At 37.5% G+C, this 25190-nt stretch overlaps 1 protein-coding gene across 1 annotated transcript in view; it reads right to left on the bottom strand.

Moving 5' to 3' along the window:
- The window catches only part of CYLC1 (cylicin 1), a 66828-nt gene that overhangs the window by 25417 nt on the left and 16221 nt on the right, over positions 1-25190 (bottom strand). The window contains exon 2 of the mRNA XM_007534015.3: positions 20709-20845. Coding sequence (XP_007534077.2) covers positions 20709-20845 — 137 coding nt within the window. The remainder of the gene's footprint in view (positions 1-20708; positions 20846-25190) is intronic.

The following is a 25190-nucleotide window of genomic DNA, read 5'->3' as shown; positions in this document are numbered from 1 at the left end:
ACAAAGAGAAAGAGAGAAAGAAAGAGAAAGGTAGGAAGGAAGGAAGGAAGGAAGGAAGGAAGGAAGGAAGAAAGAAAGGAAGGAAGAAAGAAAGAGAAATGTAAAAATCACACATTCTTGTCAATTGATGCAGAAAAAACATTCCTCAAGGTCCCAACATTCATTTATGCTAAAGGCCCTCAAGAAATTGGGAGGGGTAGAAAACTTCTTCAACATAATAAAGGCTATATATGGCAAAGACATGGCTAACATCATCTTCTATGAGGAAAATCTGAAAAGTTTCTCCTTAAAATTAGGAACTAGGCAAGGATGTCTATTCTAACCACTTCTATTCAGCATAGTGCTCGAAGTCCTTGTCATCATAATCAGGCAAGAAAGAGATATCAAAGTAATTCAGATTGGAAAGGGTGAGGTTAAATTATCATTATTGTCAGATGGTATACTGTTATATTTAGAGCACTGCAAAAATGTTATCTAAAAACCACTGGGAATCATCAATAATTTCAGTAAAGTAGCAGGTTAAAAAATCAATACTCATCAATCTATGGCATTTCTTTATACAAAAAGTGGGTCAGAAGAAATAGAACTCAATGAAGCAATCCCTTTTACAATAAATAAAAAATTATAAAATACCTAGGAATGAACCTAACAAAGGAGGTGAAGGATCTTTTCAATTAAAATTATAAGACATTGTTAAAAGTAATAGAGGGAGACTCAAAGAAATGAAAGAACATTCTCTGTGCATAAACTGGATGAATAAATATTATAAATCACAAATATCATTAAATGACAATTCTGCCAAAAGTAATCTATGGATTTAATGCAATCCCTATATATAAAAAGTGGCATATTTAAAGGAAATTGAACAAGTTATCCAAACATTTTTTTGAACTAAAAAAAATAAAAAAGAATAGGAAAAGTTCTCTTAGAGAAAAAGAATAAACATTAATAAAAATGAAGGCATCAGAATACCTGACTTCAGTTTATACTACAAAGCCATAATAGTACTGGAACAAAAATGCACATATGGATCAGTGGAAGAGAATCGAGAGCCCAGAATCAACCTACAAATATGTTGGCATATTATATACAACAAAGGGGTCAAAATTGCCCAATAGGGAAACAAAGTTCTCTTTAACAAGTGGTGCTGAATGAATTGGATAATCATGAGTAGAAGAATGAAACTAGACCACCACTTTACACCATGCATCAAAATTAGCTCAGAGTGAATCAGATATAGATATTAAACTGAAACTCCAGATGCTAGCATGATGCTGACCAGACTTCCCTGGACAGACAACCCCACCAATGTGACGTGGAGCTCCGCTTCCCCAGAGCCCTTCCCCACTATGGAAAGAGTTAGATAGGCTGGGAGTATTGAGCTACCTGCCAACTCCCAAGTTCCATGGGGAAGCAATTATAGAAGTCAGACCATCAACCTTCTGCATCCCACAATGACCTTGGGTCCATATTCCCAGAAGGTTAAAGAAGAGGAATGCTAACAGGGGAGGGGATGGGATACAGAGTTCTGGTGGTGGGAATTGTATGGTGTTGAACCCCTCTTAGCCTATGGTTTAGTCAATGTTTCCTTTTTATAAATAAAAATATATAAAAAATTAAAATACATACAATAACATATTGGCGAAACATTTCAGGGCCTTAACATTAAAGATTTATTTTGAGATTCTACGCCATGGCAAGATAAACAAAACCAAGATTGAACAAATAGGACTATATCAAATTGAAAAACTTCTACACATAAAAAGAAAATTCCATAAGGTTAAACTGGAAACCCCACAAATGAGAAAAGATATTTGCACACTACACTTCAGACAAGTGGTTGATTTTGAACATCTGTAAAGAACTCATACACCTCAACAAAAACAAAAAGAACAACCTAACAAAAAAGTGGGCAGAAAATATAGACAGTTCTCTAAAGAAGAGATACATATGGCCAACAATCGTGGAAATACTCTAATTCACTCATCACCAGGGAATTACAAATTAAAACCACATTGAGATTCACCTCACAGTTGTGGGACTGGGCTTCATCAAACAAGAGAAGATACGTGTTGGCGAGGATGTGGGGAGAGAGGAACTCTATTACACTCTGTGGTGGGAGTTCATAGTGGTGCAGCCATTATGAAGAACAGTATGAGAATCATTAAACAAATACAAGTGGAAATACCTTATGACTCAGCAATTCCACTCTTAGGTATTTACCCAAAATATATCATAACACTGATTTGTAGGAATATATGCAGCTCCGTACTTATAGAGGAATGATTCACAATAGCCGATTTTTGAAAAAAAAATACCATTCAACATATATCTGGATATAAAAGTTATGGGACATATACTTAATGAAGTACTACTCAGAAATACAAAGGATGAAATTGTGTCATTTGGGATAAAATGGATGGAACTGGAAAAGATTATGCTTAGTGAAGTAAGGAGGTAAAGATCAAATACAGAATGGTTTCACTTATATAAAGAACATAGAAAATTAAATGTAGAAAAAGAGGGGGGGAAATATATATGTTTTCCAATTACTATTTCTGCATCCTATAGTTCATAGAATTTTCATAGCTAAATTTATTATTTTTACAGTATCACAAAATAAATTCCCTGAACTGTTAAAAAAGGCAATTATATACAAACAGAGACAGATAGTTGAAGAAATAATAGTGAACCCATATCTGCAACCTTAAGGAAAACTGTTTTATCTTACAATAGAAGGATTAGGGATTCAGAACTCTAGTGGTAGGAATCATACAAAATTATTTCCCTGTTGAGATGTAATTTTGTAAATCAACATTAAATCACTAGTAAAATTATTTTAAAAAAGGAAAAACAGTCACAAAGACATTAAGAGGTATATGTTATGTGATAATGGAGATACCTCCAACTTGGAATGATGGTATCTACATATCAAGGAGTGACAATTTTCCAGAAATCTTTGAAGCTAAGATAAAGATGTGACAATTTCCTTCAGAGGCTTCTTAATGAGCCTATTCTTTTCACCTTTTGTTTTTTGCACATCTAGCTTTCAGAAGTATGAGATAATGAAATTAAATGCTTTAGACAATTTACAATTATTTGTTTTAGCAATTCTGAGAAATTAAGACAACCAGTGTAGGAATTAGACCTAGGTATTAATAAGAATATGGCTTATGTTCTGGTACAATGAATATATAATACATAGTTATAAAGATGCATACAAAATAGCCAAAGAGATAGCATGTGGCTAAATATAGGATTTCAAGCATATGTTCTCAAGTTGGATCCCTAGCACCACAATATGCAACACTGATGTTCTAGTCCTTTTCCTCTGTCATAAATGAATATTTACTTATAGTATTTATGTAGACTATTGTATTTAGTTGTTATAATTTTGGTGTTTTCTCCTTTTTGTTTTGTTTTGTTTTGTTTTATTTGTCGCTGGTTTGACACTAGGATCAGTGCCTTCACAATACATATACTATTCCCAGTGTCCTGCCCTCCTTCCCTTCTTTCCTTCCTTCCTTCCTTCCTTCCTTCCTTCCTTCCTTCCTTCCTTCCTTCCTTCCTTCCTTCCTTCCTTTCTTCCTTCTTTCCTTCTGACTTTTTGTTTTTAGTAGAGACAGAGATAAATAGAGAAGGGTGATAGAGACATACCCACAACAATTCTTCACTACTCATGAAGTTCCCCCTATGCTCAAACTGGGGGCCAGGGACTTGAACTTGGGCCTTGTAAGGTAATATGTATACTTTATTGGGTATGCCACCACTCCATACTTCCCCTAATGCTCTTTACTAGCTCAAAATACGGGACTTTCTTTAATAGTTTCTTATGTTCCACCTGTAAGTAATATAATTTGTTGCTCATTCTTTTCTATCTTTCTGATGTATTTTACTTAACACAAGTTCCACTCAAGATAAGGTATAGGAAATGATTTCATTAATTTTAATAGCTGAATAATACATGATATATAATAATTATATGATATATAATATAAATTATAAAATATATATGTACATTTTCACAAAATTCTGAAACACTTCTCTGCCATTGTGCATCTGAGTTTCTTAGAACATCTTCCAATGACATTTATATACACATATTCATAATAGCATTACTTTGTTAGGTCTTCTGGTGGTGGAAGGATTATTAGAGTGGAGGTATTACAGGCAATGATTAGAGAGTGGATTCTTTGAAATTAAAATCAGGGAGTATGTTTGAGAGTGAGTGTTATAATAAAATATAAGATAATTAGAGATGAGGGCCAAGTGGAGATGCACTTGGTTGAGTGCACATATTACAGAGCACATGGTGCATTCAAACCCCTGGTCCCCACTTGCATCAGGGAAGCTTCATGGGAATGGTGAAACAGTGGTGCCTCTCTCACTCTAACTCTGTATTTCTCCCTTCCCTTTCAATTTATCTCTGCCTTATCCAAAATAAGTAAACAAAATATTTAAAAAGATAACTATAAGTTAAAAACAAGTAACTGATATGTTCATGTATACAAATGATTATTTACATAGTAAAAATTTCCAGGAATTAAGACACAATTCTATTAGAGGGAATGACAAGGACCCCCCCAAAAAAAAAATCATAGTAAGCTGAAAAGATATAGGAGTCTCTAGCTGAAAATAAAAAAAGGAAGATATCAGGTGAAATATATTAATATGTCACTCAAAGGTGACTTATTTTTAGATGACAAGAGAAGAAATATTATAGAGAAACCACATTTAGATCTGCTACATCTGTAAATGTGGTTAGTGGATGGGATGTTGGAAGGATGTGACTAATCCCCTACACATACTAGAGAAAATTTCAGGAAAAACAATTTCTTTGAGAGAAAGCCCATTTTTAGATATAGCCCCCAAATTGATGTATTATTAAGACTGGAGGAAGAGGAAAGTGAGCCTTTTCCTGAGGACAGTGTAATTCAAAGGGATGCCCAGTGGTGACATAGTAATGAGGCCTTTATGATGTAAAAGGGACTAGCAGATAATAGCTATAGGAGAGCACCACATAGCTTGATTTAAATTTTAGTCAAATTATTATTTTTATTCTTTTAAATTTACTTAATCTTCTGATTCTAAAATTATTACATATTCAATTAAAAGTAAACATTACAGAAATATATCATTAAAATATTTATTTTGGTGGCGCAAAGTGCAAGGACCAGCTTAAGGAGCCTGGTTCGAGCCTCCAGCTCCCCACCTGCAGGGGAATCACTTCATAAGCAATGAAGCAGGTCTGCAGTTGTCTTTCTCTGGCCTTCTCTGTCTTCCCCTCCTCTCTCCATTTCTCTCTGTCCTATATAACAACAACATCAGTAACAATTACAATAATAATTACAACAAAGGCAACAAAAGGGAAAATAAATAAATATAAAAAATTAAGATAATATTTTGGGTAGAGAGAGAAATTGAGAAGGTAGGGAAAGATAGAGAGGGAGACAGAGAGTGAGAGACACCTGTAACATTGTTTCTCTGTCATGAAACTCCACCCTTGTAGGTGGGGATTGGGTGCTTGTGTATGGTAAAATATGCTCTTTACCAGGTGTACCAGAAATTTATTATTTAAAAAGAAAAAAATACCTGTTTATAGAATTTGAGTTTATAAGTCAAATATTTTATTTCCATATCTGAGTTCTTTTCATATATTAAATTGTCATTCACAATTACATGTCTATAAATATCTAATTCATATTCTGCAATTATTTATAAAGTAACTTAACTGGAGTTATTGATTTCACAAGCATTTACATTGACTTGTATCATGAAAAATTCCTTTTGGATAAATAATATTCTATTACGGTTAAATTTGGTACACATAGACACTAGCAACTGCAAGTCAATATGGCTTTATTTTCCTATCTTTTCTATTACTTTTAGCAATATTCTAAGGAAATTGAATTTTTCAATAAAAAATGTTGCCACCAATGATTGCAGGAAAACTATTCATTGGTTCTATATGAGTACTATTTTGTCAATTAATAACATCTTTGAAAGTCAGTTTAACATATGTTAATTTTTAAATAATGTAAAATCTTCACTTTTATCAGAATAGTGGGATAGTTTAATTTTCTTTACATACAAAATTAACTACAATAAATAGTGTAATAAAGTTTTACTAGATTGTATAATATTTTACAGTTTAAATTATAATACATATTAATCACCTTCTAAAATAAAATGTGGTTGATATATGTTTCAGAGATAAAATGGTCAGTTCACGTAGCCAATTTTTGAAGAGCCTGAATACGTTAAATCTCAAAAAGTGCTCAAAATATTACTGTAAATTCATATCTGTACTAAAATAATCTTTTAAAGATTTAGTTTTTATTTTCATGAGGGAGAGGGAGGTAGAGACCAGAGTACTGATCAGCAATGGCATACATGGGTGCTATGGATTAAACCCGGGCCATCAGGGTTTATAGGCATGAAGTTTAGTACACTACTATTGTGTAATTCCCCTATCCTAAATACATACTTTAATCTATAAATAAAATAGTCATGAAATTATATAGATATGTATAATATATGTATAGTATATATAATATATATAGTTTATTGTATAGAAAGTTTATTAATCATGAAAAAAACACCAAAAAGTAAGGAAAAGTATACTTACAATCTCGGAGGATTCATTTCCCCTCCTATATGTTACCAGGACTTCAGCATTATAAGTTGAAGGTTGAGCGGTGACATCACAATGAGACTGTAACAACAGGGTATTAAAGGCGGGGGGGGGGGGGGGGCTAATTGTATTTTATCTTGCTTATGTGCTTCTAACTTATTTTCTAATACTGTAAATATGACAGTGTTATATGAAGAAATCAGGATATAGAAACATCTAGGGGGCCTGGCGATAGCACAGCGGGTTAAACACACATAGCTTGAAGCGCAAGGACCGCTTAAGGATCCCCATGTGCAGGGGGGGTCGTTTCACCCGGCTGCAGCAGGTCTGCAGTTGTCTATCTTTCTCTCTCCCTCTCTGTCTTCCCTTCCTCTCTTGATTTCTTTCTTTTTTTTTTTTTTTTTTGCAGTTAAGTCTTTTAATTTAATCAAGACCCTTTGGAAAAACAAAAGTCATGTTATATAGAACTAATGGAATATAAACAGTTGTGATCTTCTAGTAAAGATATTTTACAGCACAAGATGGAGATTCCTTTGGTATTGGTAGAGTTTGGATTACGTCCTTTCCAATCTAAGGTACTATAAGCCTGTGAATTATGTGCAAAATTATGTAGACTCCAGTAAATAATTTTAAGTCTCTCATTATTCTGGTCAACAATCTTACCAAGAGCAACAATGATAACACTTGCCTCTTCTTCATCAAAACAGAAACGAGTAGTATAGAAATTATTCAGACCAGGTGAATAAAAAAGAAACAAAGAAAGACGAGAGAAAGAAAGACCCCCAAAAAGTTGTTATATATATATATATATATATATATATATATATATATATATATATATACAATCTTAGTTATGTTTTAACATGGATAAAGTTGGAATAGATCATAAATGAAATAACTCAGAAGAAAGACTAGTACTGAATGATTTCACTAATATGTGGGATTTAAGAAATACAGCGGGATTTAAGAAATAAAGGCGGTAGCGCAGTGGGTTAAGTGTATGTGGCGCAAAGCGTAAGGACCAGCATAAAAATCCCTGTTGGAGCCCCCGGCTCTTCACCTACAGGGCAGTCGCTTCACAGGCGGTGAAGCAGGTCTGCAGGTATCTAGCTTTCTCTCCCTCTCTGTCTTTCCTTTCTCTCTCCATTTCTCTTTGTCCTATCTAACAATGGCAACATCAACAACAACAACAATAATAATTACAACAACAATGAAGAGCAACAAAAGAGAAAATAAATAAATAAAAAGAAAAAAAAGAAAAAAGCAAAGGAAAACACTAGTGAAACCTTTAGTATAAACCCACAGAGATCATTCACAGTGAACTACAGGGGAGAGAGAATGTTACTTTACTAGAGAGTGAGCATACTAACATATACTTGGGGGAGATGTGAAATTATAACCCCAAGACAACACTATATTCTAAAACAGAATTTCATCAACAAACTATGTTAAAATTATACAAAACAAAATTGTAGCTGTGGTTCTGTATATTGTTTTACAGTATTAACTTTGAGAACAAGTGATTTTTCTTTTTCTTTTTTTAAATTTCTTTATTGGGGGATTAATGTTTTACATTTGACAGTAAATACAATAGTTTGTACATGCATAACATTTCTCAGTTTTCCATATAACAATATAACCCCCACTAGGTCCTCTGTCATCCTTTTTGGATCTGTATTCTCCCCACCAATCCACCCCAGAGTCTTTTACTTTGGTGCAATATGCCGATTCCAGTTCAAGTTCTACTTGTGTTTTCTCTTCTGATCTTGTTTTTCAGCTTCTGCCTGAGAGTGAGATCATCCCATATTCATCCTTCTGTTTCTGACTTATTTCACTTAACATGAATTTTTCAGGTCCATCCAAGATTGAAAACGGTGAAGTCACCATTTTTAATATCTGAGTAGTATTCCACTGTGTATATATACCACAACTTTCTCAGACACTCATCTGGTGTTGGACACCTGGTTGCTTCCAAATTTTGGCTATGACAAATTGTGCTGCTAAGAACATATCTGTACACAGATCTTTTTGGATGGGTGTGTTGAATTCCTTAGGATAAATCCCCAGGAGAGGAATTGCAGGATCATAGGGTAAGTCCATTTCTAGCCTTGTGAGAGTTCTCCAGGCTGCTATACACAGAAGTTGGGCCAATTTACATTCTCACCAGCAGTTCAGGAGGGTTCCTTTTGACCTCACAACCTCTCCAGCATTTGCTGCTGTTACCTTTTGTTATGTATGACATTCTCACAGGAGTGAAGTAGTATCTCATTGTTGTCTTTATTTGCATTTCTCTGATAATCAAAGTCTTGGAGCATTTTTTTCATGTACTTCTCAGCCTTTTGGATCTCTTCTGTGGTGAATATTCTGTCCATGTCCTCTCCCCATTTTTGGATGGTTATTTGTTTTCTTGTTGTTGAGACTTGCAAATTCTTTATATATTCTGGTTATTAGCCTCTTGTCTGATGCATGGCATGTAAAGATCTTCTTCCATTCTGTGGAGGGTCTCTTGGTTTGGGTAATAGTTTTTTTTAGCTGTGTGGAAGCTTTTTAATTTGATATAGTCCCATAGGTTTATACTTGCCATAGTCTTCTTTGTAAATGGATTCATTTCATTGAAGATGCCTTTAAAATTTATGCAGAAAAGAGTTCTGCAAATATTTTCCTCTAAGTATCTGATAGTTTGTGGTATAACATCCAAGTCCTTGATCCACTTGGAATTTACTTTTGTATTTGGTGAAATATAGTGGTTCCGTTTCATTCTTCTGCATGTTTCAACCCATTTTTTCCCAACACCATTTGTTGAAGAGACTCTGCTTTCCCCATTTAATAGTCTGGGCACCTTTGTCAAAGATTAGATGTCAATAGGTGTGGGGACTTAGTTCTGGGTTCTCAATTTTATTCCACTGGTAAATGTGTCTATTCATGTTCCAGTACCAAGCAGTTTTGATGACAATGGTCCTATAATACAATTTGAAATCTGGGTGTGTGATGCCTCTGGTTCTGTTCTTTCTTCTCAAAATTGTTTTTGGCAATTCTAGGTCTTTTCTGGTTCCAGATAAACATTTATAGCATTTGTTCTATTCTCCTAAAAATGTGGTTGGAATCTTGATGGGGATAGCATTAAATTTGTATATGGCTCTGGGTAGTAAATTTATTTTGATGATGTTAATTCTTCCAACCCATGAACATGGAATGTCTTTCCACTTCTTTGTGTCTTTTTCAATTTCCTTGAGTTGTGACTCATAATTTTCAATATACAAGTCTTTCACTTCTTTGGATAGGTTTATAACTATATATTTTATTGTTTTTGTTGCTATAGTAAAAGGAATTGATTTCTGGATTTCAACTTCTTCTAACTTAGTGTTTGCATAGAGGAATGCCACTGACTTTTGAATGTTAATTTTGTAGCCTAACATTTTACTGTATTGCCTGATGATTTCCAAAAGCCTCTTGCTGGAGTCCTTAGGTTTTTCTATGTATTTTATCATGTCATCTGCAAATAGGGAGAGTTTGACTTCTTCTCTTCCAATCTGTATGCCTTTAATTTCTTGCTCTTGCTTGATTGCCATGATGAGAACTTCTAATACTATGTTGAATAATAATGGTGATAGTAGGCAGCCCTGTCTAGTACCTGATCAGAGGGGAAATGCTTCCAGTTTTTTACCATTGAGTATGATGTTGGCTGTAGGTTTGCTATATATAGACTCCACTATCTTCAGGAATTTTCCATCTATTTCCATTTTTTGTAGTGTTTTGATCATAAAGGAATGTTATATTTTGTCAAAGACTTTCTCTGAATCTGTTTATATGACCATGTGGTTTTTGGTCTTGATTTTATTGATGTAGTGGATCACATTGATTGATTTACGTATATTAAACCAACCTTGCAACCCCTGGGATAAACTCCACGTGGTCATGATGAACAATCTTTTTAACATACTGCTATATCTGGTTGGCTAGAATTTTATCCAATATTTTAGCATGTATGTTCATCAGATATATTGGTCTATATTTTTCTTTTTTGGTTGTGTCCCTGTCTGCTTTTGGTATCAAAGTGATGTTGGCTTCATAGAAGCTGGAGGGGAGTATTCCAGTGTCTTCAATCTTATAAGACTTTTAAAAGTAGAGGTATTAGTTCTTCTTTGAAGGTTTTGTAGAATTCATTTGTAAAAAACATCTAGTCCAGGACTTTCACTTTTGGAAAGATTTTTGATAGCTGTTTCAATTTCATTAGCTGTGATGGGCCTTTTCATATTATCTAGTTCCTCTTTACTTAATTTTGAAAGTTCGTAGGTATCTAGGAAATCGTCCATTTCTTCCAGGTTTTCTAGCTTAGAGTCATATACTTGTTCATAGAAGCCTCACATGATATGTTGAATTTCTGCGGTGTCTGTTGTGATATCTCCTCTTTCATTTATGATCAGATTTATTTGGGTCTTCTCCATTTTTTGTTTTGTGAGTCTGGCTAAAGTTTTGTCGATTTTGTTCACTCTTTTGAAGAACCAATATTTACTTTTGTTGATCTTTTGTATGGTTTTATTATTGTCAATGTTATTGATTTCTGCCCTAACTTTAGGGATTTCTGTCCTTCTGGTTACTTTAGGATTCCTTTGTTCTTCTTCTAGGTCTTTAAGATGTGCAATCAGGCTGTTTATTTGTACTTTTTCTTGTTTCCTAATGTGTGCTTGTATGGCTATGAACTTCCTTCTCAGTACTGCCTTAGCTGTGTCCCAAATATTTTGATAGCTTGTGTCTCCATTTTCATTGAACTCTTGAAACATTTTGATTTCTTCCTTTATTTCCTTTTTGACCCAGTAGTTGTTAAATAGTGTACTCTTCAGCTTCCACATTTTGGGACTATTACTAATCTTTTGTTGATTGTTCAGTGTTAGTTTAATTCCACTGTGGTCTGAGAAGATGCTTGAGATGATTTCAATGCTCTTGAATTTGCTGATGCTGTTTTTGTGGCCTAAAATATGGTCTATCCTTGAGAATGGTCCACGTGGACTTGAGTAGAATGTGTATTCCAATTTCTTGGGATGAATGACTCTGAAAATGTCCAATAGTTCTAGTTTATCTATCTCCTCATTTAGCTCCCTTATGTCTTTACTGATTTTCTGCCTGGATGATCTGTCAAGTTGAGACAGAGGGGTGTTGAAGTCCCCTACTATGACTGTGTTGTTGTTAATATATTGCTGTAGTTCTTTCAGTAGACGTTTGATGTATTTAGATGGCTTCTCATTGGGTGCATAGATGTTAATAATTGTTAAGTCCTCTTGATTGACTCATCTTCTGGGCATTAGGTAGTGTCCATTCCTAACTTTTTTAATCTTATCTATTTTAAAATCTATCGTGTCAGAAATGAGAATAGCTTTTCCTGTCCTTTTTAATGGGCCATTGGCCTGTATGATAGTTTTCCATCCTTTCACTTTGAGTCTGTGTTTTTCTTGTTGAGTTAGGTGGCTTTCCTGTAGACAACATACTGTTGGGTTGTATTTTCTGATCCGTCTTCCTACTCTGTGTCTTTTAATAGGTGAATTAAGGCCACTGACATTATTTTGTGCTTCAGTCTCTGGGGGGCTTTTGGCTGGACTCTTGCCCTGGTTCATTTCTCCAATATTTCTTCTTGTTGGTTTAACCATTATATATATTATGTTATGAGGTCCCTCTCTCAGTACTTTTTAAATTACTGATCACTACTGCCTAGATTGACTTGTGTCTAAGTAAAGTAATTAAAGGGTTCACAGTTGAGGAAGTTAACAGTTATTTCAATAGTCCTGATTTGGAGCTTAGTGGCTTAAAAGCCTTTTTTGTCCTTTTTCTTCCCTGTAGGCTATGGGAACCCAAGGGCTTTAAGTAAGCTTCTTTGCTTAATCCCTCACTGCTGACCAACAGATAAAGCAGGGTGTGGCAGAGATAATTCAGTGGTTATGCAAAGAGACTTACACAGGCCTACTGCTATGCCACTGAGGTATAGATCTTCTCCTAAGTTTCCTGGTTAGTTCTTTGTTCCCTGGTGTCAGCACAAGGCCTCCCTGCTCCAGGTTCTGAGGGCAGTAGCAATGGAGACTAAGAGTTACAATTGGTGAGTCTCAGGGGAGTCCTCTCCTCCCTTCAGTTGTCCCCTTGTGGTGAAACAGACTGGATGTGGAACTGACAAACTGTTGAACTGCTACCAGCCACTTAATATCTCCCTAGGCTCCTCTCTGTTCACCAGCCACAGGTGTTTGCACTCACCGGTGATTTGGTGGGTTCATGAAGCAGTTCTAGTCCTGTCTTGTTGTGATCCCAGGTGGTCTCCTTTGGTATTCCTAGTTGATCTGGGAGAGGAGAGGAGAGGAGAGGAGAGGAGAGGAGAGGAGAGGAGAGGAGAGGAGAGAAACACATCTGCTGCTTCTCATAGCCCCACCTCTGGAAGTCACCCTGTGAATTTTTAATTATATCTTTCTGGTTGATTCTATAAGCATTTCATTGCTTGGTATCAGTATATTTTTTCATAGTAATTTTTCTTTGTGGTCTTAGACATTGTTTTACATTATTGTATATATTGCAGGAATGCTTTGTAATACCACTTCAAAAGTAAGTTGCTACGTTGTCTCCTTTGGATCTCATCTGCCCTTCCTGCCTTTCATCTTCTTTGAAAAACTCCCTTAGAGGTTCCTAAACTATGTTTATATTTGTATTAGTTTTGTCTGTTGTCTTTCTTTCTTTTTTTAATTTTAAAAGGAAAATACATAATAGCCCAAATCTGTGACCTTGGGAGAACCACTGCAGTTTCCAATGGAGGTAATGGGTACACAGAACTCTGGTGACGGGAATGTTGTGGAATTATACCCATATTATCCCACAATTTTGTAAATCAATACTAAATAACTTTAAAAAGAAAGGAGGTGGTCCTTCTATAAGGGCTACCTATAGTTGTCCTGGGGGCAGGTCAGGGATGCTCCTTCTGAAGGCAGGAGCCTCATCCATTATTCACTCATACTCCCCTCCCCTCCCCCGCTCCCCCCTTGTCCCTCCTCTCCTCCCCCTCCCCTTCTGTCCTCTCTGCTGGGATATCAACTCCCAGGCAACTGCAGCCTTGTCTGCAGGATAGAACTGCTGCTTGCAGTGGAGAGAAGCTGCCTGCTGACAAGGGATCAGAGCTGGGACCAGGGGTCTTCCTTGTGCTGTGAGCTGATGGTATATGCGGAGCCTTTTTGAGCCCCTCAGCTCCTGGTTTTCTACCTGTAGAAGGTAAAGCATAGGATTGCTGATAGAATCCCTCCCCCCAGCAGCCTAGCAAGTAGAAAGGAGTGAAATAGAAAGTGGGGGGCCTCTGGCCAGGCAGTAGCACAGCGGGTTAAAAGCGCACTTGGCAGCAAAGCACAAGGACAAGCACAAGGACAAGCATGTGGGTTAGAGCCTCTGGCTCCCCACCTATAGAGGGGGGTCACTTCACAAGGGGTGAAGAAGATCTGTGAGTGTCTATCTTTCTCTCCCCGTCTCTGTCTTACCCTCCTCTCTCCATTTCTCTCTGTCCTATCCAACAACAATAGCTACAACAACAATAACAATAAAAACAACAACAAGGGCAACAAAAATGGGAAAAATGGCCTCCAGGAACAGAGGATTCCATGGTGCAGGCACCAAGCCCCCAGCAATAACCGTGGAGGCAAAAGAAAGCAGAGGGGCCAGGTGGTGGCACATCTGGTTAAACACATAGGTTACCATGTGCAAGGATCTGGTTTCAAACCCCGTTTCCCAACTACAGAGAGGAACTTCAGAAGTGGTGAAGCAGGTCTGCATGTGCCTTTCTACCTCTGTCCCTCTCTGTCATTCCCTTCCCTCTTGATTTCTGGCTGTTTCTATCCAAATAAATAAATAAACATAATTAAAATAAAAACAAAGTGGAGAAATCAGGTGTGAAAGGCTTCCCCCCATGACTCAGTAACCCTATGAAACCTCCTGTGAAACTACTCTGAGCCCTTGTATTCTTACAAAAATGAGGTAACTGTATAACATTCTTTTTCCTTTTTAAATTTTTTTATCATTTATTTAAGAAAGGAGACATTAACAAAACCATAGGATAAGAGGGGTACAGCTCCACACAGTTCCCACAGCCCGATCTCCGTATCCCATCCCCTCCATTGATAGCTTTCCCATTCTCTATCTCTTTGGGAGTATGGATCCAGGGTCCTTGTGGGTTGCAGAAGGTGGAAGGTCTGGCTTCTGTAATTGCTTCCCTGCTGTACATGGGCGTTGACTGGTGGATCCATACTCCCAGTCTGCCTCTCTTTTTCCCTAGTAGGGTGGGTCTCTGGGGAAGCGGAGCTCCAGGACACATTGGTGGGGTCGTTAGTCCAGGGAAATCTGGACTGACGATGCCATCATGCTGGCATCTGGAACCTGGTGGCTGAAAAGAGAGTTAACATCCAAAGCCAAAAAATTGTTGAACAGTCATGGACCCAAAGGCTGGAATAGTGGAGAGGAAGTGTTGGGGGGGTACTCTCTGCAGACTCTTGTGTACTTCTGCTTTCAGGCATATATTTTTCCCTGGTTTATGGGCATGTATGAACATATGCTCTATCTCAGGGGACCTGGACTATATCTAGGTTTGGGGACTTTATTGGGGAGTGGACCACCTGGAATGGAATTAGAGAATACTATGAAAGGAAAGGTCTCACCCAAGTGATGAAACTGAAGGGTTGTCATTACACACCTGAAGTCTCTGGACACAGTCTGAAGTGAAGCATGCTGGGGTGGCACTCATTACGTTGATTAGGTTTCGGTCAGAGGATGCAATATTATTCGGTATGAATTGAGAGAAACATGCGGGAAAGTAGGCCCCACCCTAAAGTTCCAGGACTTGGGAAAATATAGGCTCTATAGTGGAAATGTGAGGTTCCTGCTGTCTTAGGGTTCAAGAATACAATGGACATTTATTGTTATCATCACATTGTTTGGTAGGTGGGTTAACTTTGAAAAGTCCCTTTGTTAGGGTTTGCTGTATAGTACCCTGTATTTTGTATATAGCTGTGCTACCAGTTGCTTCTGTTCTCCCTGGTATAGGCTTTTGAGAGAGTCAACATATCAAAGACTCTGACTATGTATTCAAAAGACTCAGTCTGTGTTTTAAAAAGTTCTAAACATATGATCAATTTTTCCCCTTTCATATTAATTAAATAGTGGTTTATATGACTACACTTTAATAGGAGTGTACATAAACACCATTCCCACCACCAAGACTGTGTGCCATCCCACCCTCCCGACCCCCCCACCACAGGGTTTTTTTTTTTACTTTGGTGCCCTACTCTCGATTTAATCAGATCCTGGTTTTAGTTTCCCTTTCTGTTTTTCATTCTCAACTACTGTTGTTGAGTGGGATCATCCCATACTCATTTTTATCTCTCTGAGTTAGCTGACTTAACATAATTCCTTCTAGCTCCATCCAAGAAGGGTCAGATAAGGTGGGTTCATTGTTCTTTTTTTATGGTTTCTTTTTTTTAAATTTATTTTTCATTTAAGAAAGGATAAATTAACAAAACCATAGGGTAGAAGGGGTACAACTCCACATACTTCCCACCACCCAATCTCCATATCCCATCCTCTCCCCTGATAGCTTTCCCATTCCCTATCCCTCTGGCAGCATGCACCCAGGGTCATTGTGGGTTGCAGAAGGTAGAAGGTCTGGCTTCTGTAATTGCTTCCCTCTGAACATGGACGTTGACTGGTCAGTCCATACTCCCAGTCTGCCTCTCTCTTTCCCTAGTAGGGTGGGTCTCTGGGGAAGTGAAGCTCCAGGGCACATTGGTGGGGTCTTCAGTCCAGGGAAGCCTGGCCGGCATCCTGATGGCATCTGGAACCTGGTGGCTGAAAAGAGTTAACATACAAAGCCAAACAAATTGTTGAGCAGTCATGGACCCAAAGGCTGGAATAGTGGAGAGGAAGTGTTGGGGGGTACTCACTACAAACTCTAGTGTACTTCTGCTTTCAGGTATATATTTTGCACTTGTATATGGATACGTGTGAACATATGCTTTCTCTCACAGAATCTGGTGTATATCTAGGTTTTGGGACTTTGTTAGAAAGTGAACCACCTGGGATAGAATTAGAGAATGCTATGAAAGGAAAGGTCTCACCCGAGTAATGAAGCTGAAGGGTTGTCATTCCACATGTGAAGTCTCTGGACACAGTCTGAGCTGAAGCATGTTGTGGTGGCAATCGTTGCATTGATTAGGTTGTGATTGGCTGGTGCGATATTATTTGATATGGATTGGGAGAGGCATGCTGGAAAGTGGGCCCTATTCTAAGGTTGCAGGACTGGGAGAAATATAGGCTCTATAGTGGAGATGTGAGGTTCCTGCTGTCTTAGGGTTCAAAAAGACAATGGATATTTAATGTTATCATGACATTATTTGGTAATTGGGTTAACTTTGAAAAGTTCTTTTGTTAGGGTTTGCTGTATAGTACCCAGTATCTTGTAAATAGCTGTGCCACTGGTTGCCTCTGATCTACTTGGTCTAGGCTTTTGAGAGAGTCCGCATATCAAATACACAGCCTATTTATTAAGAAGACAGTCTGTGTTTTAAAAACTTTGAGACATACAATTAATTTTCTCTCTTTCATATTAATTAACTAGTGATGGGTTCATTGTTCTTAATAGCTGCATAGTATTCCATTGTGTGTATATACCACAGCTTTCTCAGCCACTCATCTGCTGTTGGGCACCTGGGTTGCTTCCAGGTTTTAGCTATTATGAACTGTGCTGCTATAAACATAGGTGTACACATATCTTTTTGGTTGGGTATTATACAGTCCTCGGGGTATATCCCCAGGAGAGGAATTACTGGGTCATATGGAAGGTCTATGTCTAGCCTTGTGAGAGTTCTCCAGACTGCTCTTCAGAGAGGCTGGATCAATTTACATTACCACCAACAGTGCAGAAGGGTTCCTCTGTCCCCACAGCCTCTCCAACATTTGTTGCTGCTGTCCTTTTTGATGTATGCCATGCTCACAAGAGTGAGGTGGTATCTTAATGTTGATTTTATCTGCATTTCTCTAATAATCAGTGATCTGGAGCACTTTTTCATATGTTCGTTAGCCTTTTGGATCTCCTCTGAAGTGAATGTCTTGTTCATATCCTCTGCCCATTTTTGGATGGGGTCATTTGCTTTTCTGTTCTAGGTTTGCTGAGTTCTTTGTATGTTTTGGTGACTAGTCTCTTGTTTGATGTATGGCATGTGAAGATCTTCTCCCATTCTGTGAGGGGTCTCTTTGTTTGTGTGATAGTTTCTTTGGCTGTGCAGGAGCTTTTCAATTTGATGTAGTCCCATTGGTTTGTTTCTGCTTTAGTCTTCCTTGCAATTGGGGTTGTTTAATCAAAGATGTCCTTGGGAAAGTGTTCCACCAATGTTTTCCTCTAGGTATTTGATAGTTTCCGGTCTAACATCTAGGTCCTTGATCTATTTGGAGATAAGGTTTCTGGTGAGATAACGTGGTTCAATTTCATTCTTCTGCATGTTACAACCCATTTTTCCCAGCACCATTTATTGAAGAGAGCCTCCTCCTTCCATTTAATACTTTGCCCCCCCCCTTATCAAAGATTAGATGTCCATAGGGGGTTTAGATCTGGGCTTTCAATTCTTTTCCACTGGTCTTTGTGCCTATTTTTGTTCCAGTACCAGGCTTTTTTGATAATGATGGCCTTATAGTATAGTTTGAGATCTGGGAGTGTGATGCCTCCATTTCTGTTTCTTTTCTTCAAGATTGTTTGGCAATTCTAGGTGTTTTCTGGTTCCAGATAAATGATTGTAGTTTTTGTTCTATTCTCTTAAAGAAGCTTGGTGGAACTTTGATGGGTATTTCATTAAATTTGTATATGGCTCTGGGGAGAATATTCATTTTGGTGTTATTTATTCTTCCAATCCATGAGCATGGGATATCTTTCCATTTCTTGCTATCACTTTCTTACCATTCTTTTTCTAACTTATTTTACACTCCAACTCCACTTATGTTGTAATAAAATCACAGAATTTTATCTTTTTAAAAAACTTATTAGCATTCCATTCTGTAAATACACCACATTGTCTCTATATACTCATTAATCTTTGGGTATATTATAAGAGTTCTTCAAGAGGACAAGAGTAAAGAAGAACAATAAAAAGCTCAATTATTAAAATATAATCAGAAGACCAAATAAGTATCGAATAGGACAATAATACATCAAACCAGAGGAATGATAATATAAAATATTTATCATTTAATAGCAATGGTAATGTTGATATCATACCACAAAAATACTACCTGAGTTACAGAATATCTGAAACAATCTGCATGGCAATCACAAAATAAATATTTGGATTAAAGGAATTTAGTAGTCACCTATTATGGGGTGATTAGAAATTGTACCCATATTCTTACAACTGTACTTTAAACAGTCCCCTCATGAAATAGTTTGAAAAAGAAAGAAAGAAAGAAAAACTGAAGAAACTGAGTGAATCACCAAGGAAAGCCACTAAAATGAAAATGCAAATATTTAGAAAAAATACTGTGCTAGAGTAGTCACAGTGTAAGATGTGAGCCTTGCTTTGTGTGCAGCCATCGTTTGAACCATGACACCAAATGGGAGGTGTCCTAGCACCTAAGGAACCTCTTATGTTGTGGTTTCTTTACCTCTTTCTGTCACTCTGTCACTATATGAATTAAAAAAGTTTCACAGAAGCAGTGAAACTGTGTGAGTATGAGATCCCAGAAAATATAGATATAGATATATTTGCATAATATATATGGAAAGAGGATATACTGGCAGTAAATAGAAAAATATCAATAATCACAATAAATGTGAATGGTGTGAATTAAGTAATCAAAACACACTTCATAGACAACATGATGGACCTACGGATTCTAACACCAATACACCATGGATCAACTGTTAACAGAACCAGACAGAACTCCATGGGAAGTGGAACAGTACTTTTGGTATCTTTCCTTTCTCTCTGTCTTTCTCTTTTTTATCCTTCTCAAAAATAAATAATGAAAAATTAAATTATAAAGATAGCCTCAGGAACTGAGCAGTGGCACTCTATATTGAATACACATATCACATGCACAAGGACCCATTTTCACATGTTTAGCCCCTAGCTGCACAGGGGGTACTACGCGAGTGGTGAAGCAGAGTTGCAAGTGCCTCTATTTCTCCATCTCTATCTCCCTTCCCTTTACACTTTTTTTCTCTGTGCTAACAAATTAAACAAATAAACTAAGAGAGTGGATCTATATCATATATATATTTCTATTTCTCTCTATATATGGTAGAATGGCAGTGTGGTGTGTTTTCCTGTGATTTTTCTCCCTGTAACACATTGAAACTATCAGAAACAAAGAAAAATAACCTATTGAATCTGTGTGAAACACCATCTATAGCATAGAGAAAAATTCCAGAGGTAAAAAAAAAATTCCACCCTCAAGAAAGAAAGTAAAATAGAAACATAGCATAACAGTAAAACCCAACGTGGATCAGCAGTTCCCAATGAGAAATGGGGAGGGAGCATTACCAGGGAAGAACACCTGAGCCCAGAGAACAGGCTCATGCTAGACTTAAATAGGATCTTGACAAATACAATGAAATCAACTGCAAAGACTATGACAGAAACTAAGACCTCAGGAGCTGTAGTTCAAAACATGAACCACAGCTCTCTTAACTGAGGCCATGGATCTCACACACCTGCTGAATTCAAAGGCTGTAGACAACAGGGAGGAAATAATTTCCTGGTCCTAAGCATACAAGATGGTAGATCTGCCCATTTCCATTTGTACAGGCAGTAGTAACCTGGGATGTCTGAACTACTCTAAACCACCAACTATAGCTCTGTGGCCCTGCTATAATCTCCCACTCCACACTAATCTGTGAGAGGTCCCAGATTAGGCTCAGAACTATTCAAAGGAGACTCTTGAGTGACATACAGTATCTTTCCAGTATACCTTTACCCAAGTCATGGGCATACAGAGAACATTGGGAAAGCTTGGAGAAGGAAGAGGAGTGTTGCATAATTCCATATATACACCAAAGGAGTAAGTTTAGCTACACTTGCACCTGACAGAGCCCTTTAGACTTTGGAAAGCTTTAGATCTGTTGGGATTGGGTACAAGAAGCCTGGACTCTGGAGCAGAATGTCGTCTGAGATTTTCCACAAATTCTGGGCAGAAGTCCTTGAGGTGCTCAAGGCCCACCTAAATTTATAGGCATTAAAAAGCAAAGCAAGGGAATCTGGGGATATGCAACTCTATGCTCATAGCTCTGTTGTTCACAATAGCCAAAGATTGGAAACAATCTTTGCCCATCAACAGATTACTGGATAAATAAGTTATAGAATATGTACTTCATAGAATATTATTACTACTCTGCAACAAAAAGATGATATTTAATAGTTTTGGTCACTGTCAAAAATAAGATGTCTTAGATGTTTGGGGCTTATTTCTGGGCTCAATTTTATTCTACTTATCACTGTGTCTACTTTTGTTCCAGTACCAGGATTTTGATTACAATGATACTATAATATAGTTTGAGATCTGTGAGTGTGATGCCTCCAGTTCTGCTCTTTGTTCTCAAGATTTTTTTTTTTTTTTTTTTTTTGGCGATTCTAGGTATTTTCTAGTTACAGACAAACTTTTGTTCTAGTCTCATAAATATTGGTGGAACTTTGATGGCTATTAAATTTGTATATGGCTCTGGATAGAATAGTCATTTTGATTATGTTAAGCCTGCCAATCCATGAACATAGAATAACTTTTCACTTCTTTATATATTGTACTATTTCTTTGAACGCCTGTATAATTTCAGTATACAGGTTTTTCACTTATATTGCTAGGTTTACTCCTACTAAATATTTTGTTGTTTTTGTTGCTATAGTAAATGGAACCTATTTCTGAGTTTCTTCTTCTCACTTATTATTTACATAAAGGAATGCCACTGACTTTTGTATATTAATTTTGTAGCTTGCCACTTTACTATATTGCCTGATAATTTTCAGGAGCTTTCTGCTGGATTATTTAGGTTTTTCTATTATATCATTTGCAAATAGTGACAGTTTGATGTCTGCTCTTCCAATCTATATCTCTTTAATTCCTTCATCTTGCCTGATTGTTATGGCAAGAACTCCCAAACTATGTTGAATAGTAAGGGTGATAGTGGGCAGCCCTGTCTGGTGCCTGACCTGAGGGGAAATGCTTCCAGTTTTTCGCCGTTGAAAAGCATATACCGTTGGCTGTAGGTTTTCTGTATATATACTCCACTATCTTAAGGTATTTTCCATGTATTCCCATTGTTTAGTGTTTTGATCATGAAGAGATGTTGGATTTTGTCAAAGACTTTGTCTTTTGAAATAATCATATGGTTATTAGTTTTTATTTTATCAAAGTGGTGAATCACATTTATTAATCTATGTGTATTGAACCAGTGTTACTTCCCTGGGATAAATACAAATTGGCTGTGATGTACAATCTCTGATATACTGCTGTATCTGGTTGGCTAGACTTTTGTTCAAAGTTTTAGCATTTAGGAGCATTAGAGTCTGTAGTTTCCTTTTTTGTTATTTCTCTATCTTCTTTTGGTATCAGAATGATGTTGGCTTCAGAGAAGGTGGGGGTATTTCTGTGTCTTCAATATTTTGGAAGAGCCTAAAAAGTACAGGTTGATGCCTATACTCTTTCTTAAATTTTTTGTAGAATTCATTTGTAAAATCATCTGTACATGAACTTTAATTGCTGCAAAGGTTCTTGACAACTATTTCAATTTCTGTGGCTGTGATTGACCTGTTCATGTTTTCTAGTTCCTTTGGGTTCAATTTTGAAATGTTACATGTTTTTAGGAACTCTTCTATTTCTTTCATGTTCTCTAGCTTGGCGGCATATGTTGTTCATAGAAGCCTTGTATAATACTTTGGATTCTGTGGTGTCTGTCGTGATATCTCCTTTTTCATTTATAATCTTATTTATTTGATTTCCTTCTCTCTCTCTCTCTCTCTCTCTCTCTCTCTCTCTCCCCTAGTGAGTATGCCCAAGAGTTTGCCAGTTTTGTTAACACTTTGAAAGAACCAACATTTAGCTTCTGTAATCTGTTGTATGGTTATTTTATTGTCTATGTTCTTCATTTCTGCCATAATTTTAGTCATTTCACTCCTTCTGCTTACTTTAAGTTTCTTTTGTTCTTCCTCTTCTAAGTTCTTAATATTCTTTTTAATTTTTACTTCCCTCCTGCTGTTTTTTCCCTTTATTCTTCTTTTTCTAGAACTTCACATGTGCTTTTAGCTTATTTGACTTTTCCTGTGTCCTGGTGTGGCCCTATATTGGTATGAATATCTATCTTTACTTTTTTCCCCCCTGTGTTCTACAGATTGTGGTAGCTCATATCTTAGTTTTCATTTGTTTCTAGGGATATTTTGATTTCCTCTTCAACTTAATTCTTAGCCTAATACACACTTAAAATTTTGCTGAATATCCATATTTTTGAAGCTTCCCCAGCATTATTATTTTACTTTTTTTTAGCTAATTGCTAGTTTGATTCTTCTGTGGTCTGAGAGATTTATTGTGATCTCAATGCCCCTGGATAAATTGATATTGTCTCTGTGACCCAGAATTAGATATATCCTAGAGAATGGTTTATGAGTGTTTGAGAAGAATGGTTGTTCATTTTTCTGGAGCTGAAGAACATGACAATATCTAGCAGGTCCAACCAATCCATTCTTTCCTTAGGATTAAGTTTACCCAATCATTATTTGTCTGGATTATCTGTCCATTTGAGAGATTGGGGTATTTAAATCCCCTACTATTATTTTGCTGTTATAATTTATCTTTTTAGTTCTATTAATAAGATTTTCACATACTTTAGTGCTCATTTATTTGGTACATAGTTGCTAATGTTTATTAGGTCCTTTTGGCTTACAGATTCCATGAACATAATATAATGTCAGTTTTTGTATGTCCTGCATTAAGCCAGCTCCCCCTGCTCCACCCTGCATTGCTGATACTATGGCCTATTTACATAATCATTGTTTTGCCTGAAACACCCATCCCATTTATCTATCTTCTTTCTACCTGGAGACCCACCCTGGACCCTGGTAACAGTTGCTAAGGAAGCTTCTAACTTCCCAGCGTGCTTTTGCCTTCACCACCCCCTTTCCTAGCCATTTCCGTTTTCTCCTAGCCATTTCTGTTTCTAACTTGCCACTTCCAGTTTTATCCTATAAAATCATTGGCTCTTTGATCAGTAGATCCCTTTGCATTACCACGTTGCCACGAGTTCCTGAGTCATCTATCTCCCGCATCACTTCTTCTTCTAGCGTTTGCCCTTTTTCCGTAGCCAGTCAACAGCATCAGGTTGAGCCTGGTGTAAAGTTTCGAGACCTCCTTTGAATCTGGAGAGGTGGCAGTCGTTGACTATGTGGGTCATAGTCTGTCTGGAGCCGCAGGGGCAGTTCGGGTCGTCTCTGGCTCCCCAGCGATGGAATATAGCGGCGCACCGGCCATGGCCTGTTCGATAGCGATTGAGGAGGGCCCAATCATAATATGCTAGGTCAAAGCCGAGTTGATGCTTGCAGGAGTCTGTGATGAGGTGTTTGTTCTTTACCTCAGCTGACTGCCAGCTCTATTTCCAAGAGACTGGAACAGAGAAGTTCAGTGTAGGCGTAGGGGACCAGATTGGATGACGAGACGTCAAGCGTTGGACAGGGTGGACGAAGATATCTGCGTATATTGGCAGGTCCGGTCGAGCGTAGACGTGGGAAATGAACTTAGATGATGCCACATCCCAACGAATATCTGGCGGGGCGATGTTGCTAAGAACTGGCAGCCATGGAACCGGGGTGGAACGGATGGTTCCAGAAATTATCCTCATGGAGGAATATAATTTGGAATCGACCAAGTGGACATGGGGGCTATGGAACCATACTGGGGCACGGTATTCTGCAGTGGAATAGCATAATGCCAGAGATGATGATAGTAGTGTGGAAGCGCTCGCACCCCATGAGGAGCTGGCCAGTCTTGCAATGATGTTATTCCTCGCGCCCGCCTTTGCTGCAGTTTTTATGAGATGTTTGTGAAATGACAGGGTGCGATCGAGAGTAACACCAAGATAGACTGGCTGGGCTTCATGCCAGATTCTCCTATCGCCAAGCTGCACATTAAGCTCACGCGAGGCCGAGGCATGGTGTAGATAGAAAACAGATGATACTGTTTTAGCAGTGCTAGGGATTAGTCGCCATTTTTTTACAGTAATCAGATATCAGAGACATGTCTTTCGTGAGTGTTTCCTCGAGGATGTCGAACTTGGATGCCTGAGTTGCACAGCAGATGTCATCGGCGTAGATGAACTTCCTTGAAGAAGTTTCTGGGAGGTCACTGCTGTAAATATTAAATAACATAGGAGCCAGAACAGAGCCCTGGGGGAGGCCACTTAAGACAAGTCTCCATCTGCTAGACTTGTCACCCAGATGTACCCAGAATCTTCTGTTTTGGAGAAGAAATGATATAGTGTTGGCCACCCATGGAGGCAGGCATCTTGAGATCTTGACCAGGAGAC

The sequence above is a fragment of the Erinaceus europaeus genome, chromosome X (genome assembly GCF_950295315.1).
Source record: "Erinaceus europaeus chromosome X, mEriEur2.1, whole genome shotgun sequence".
NCBI lineage: Eukaryota > Metazoa > Chordata > Mammalia > Eulipotyphla > Erinaceidae > Erinaceus > Erinaceus europaeus.
This window is presented reverse-complemented; position numbering and strand designations above follow the sequence as displayed.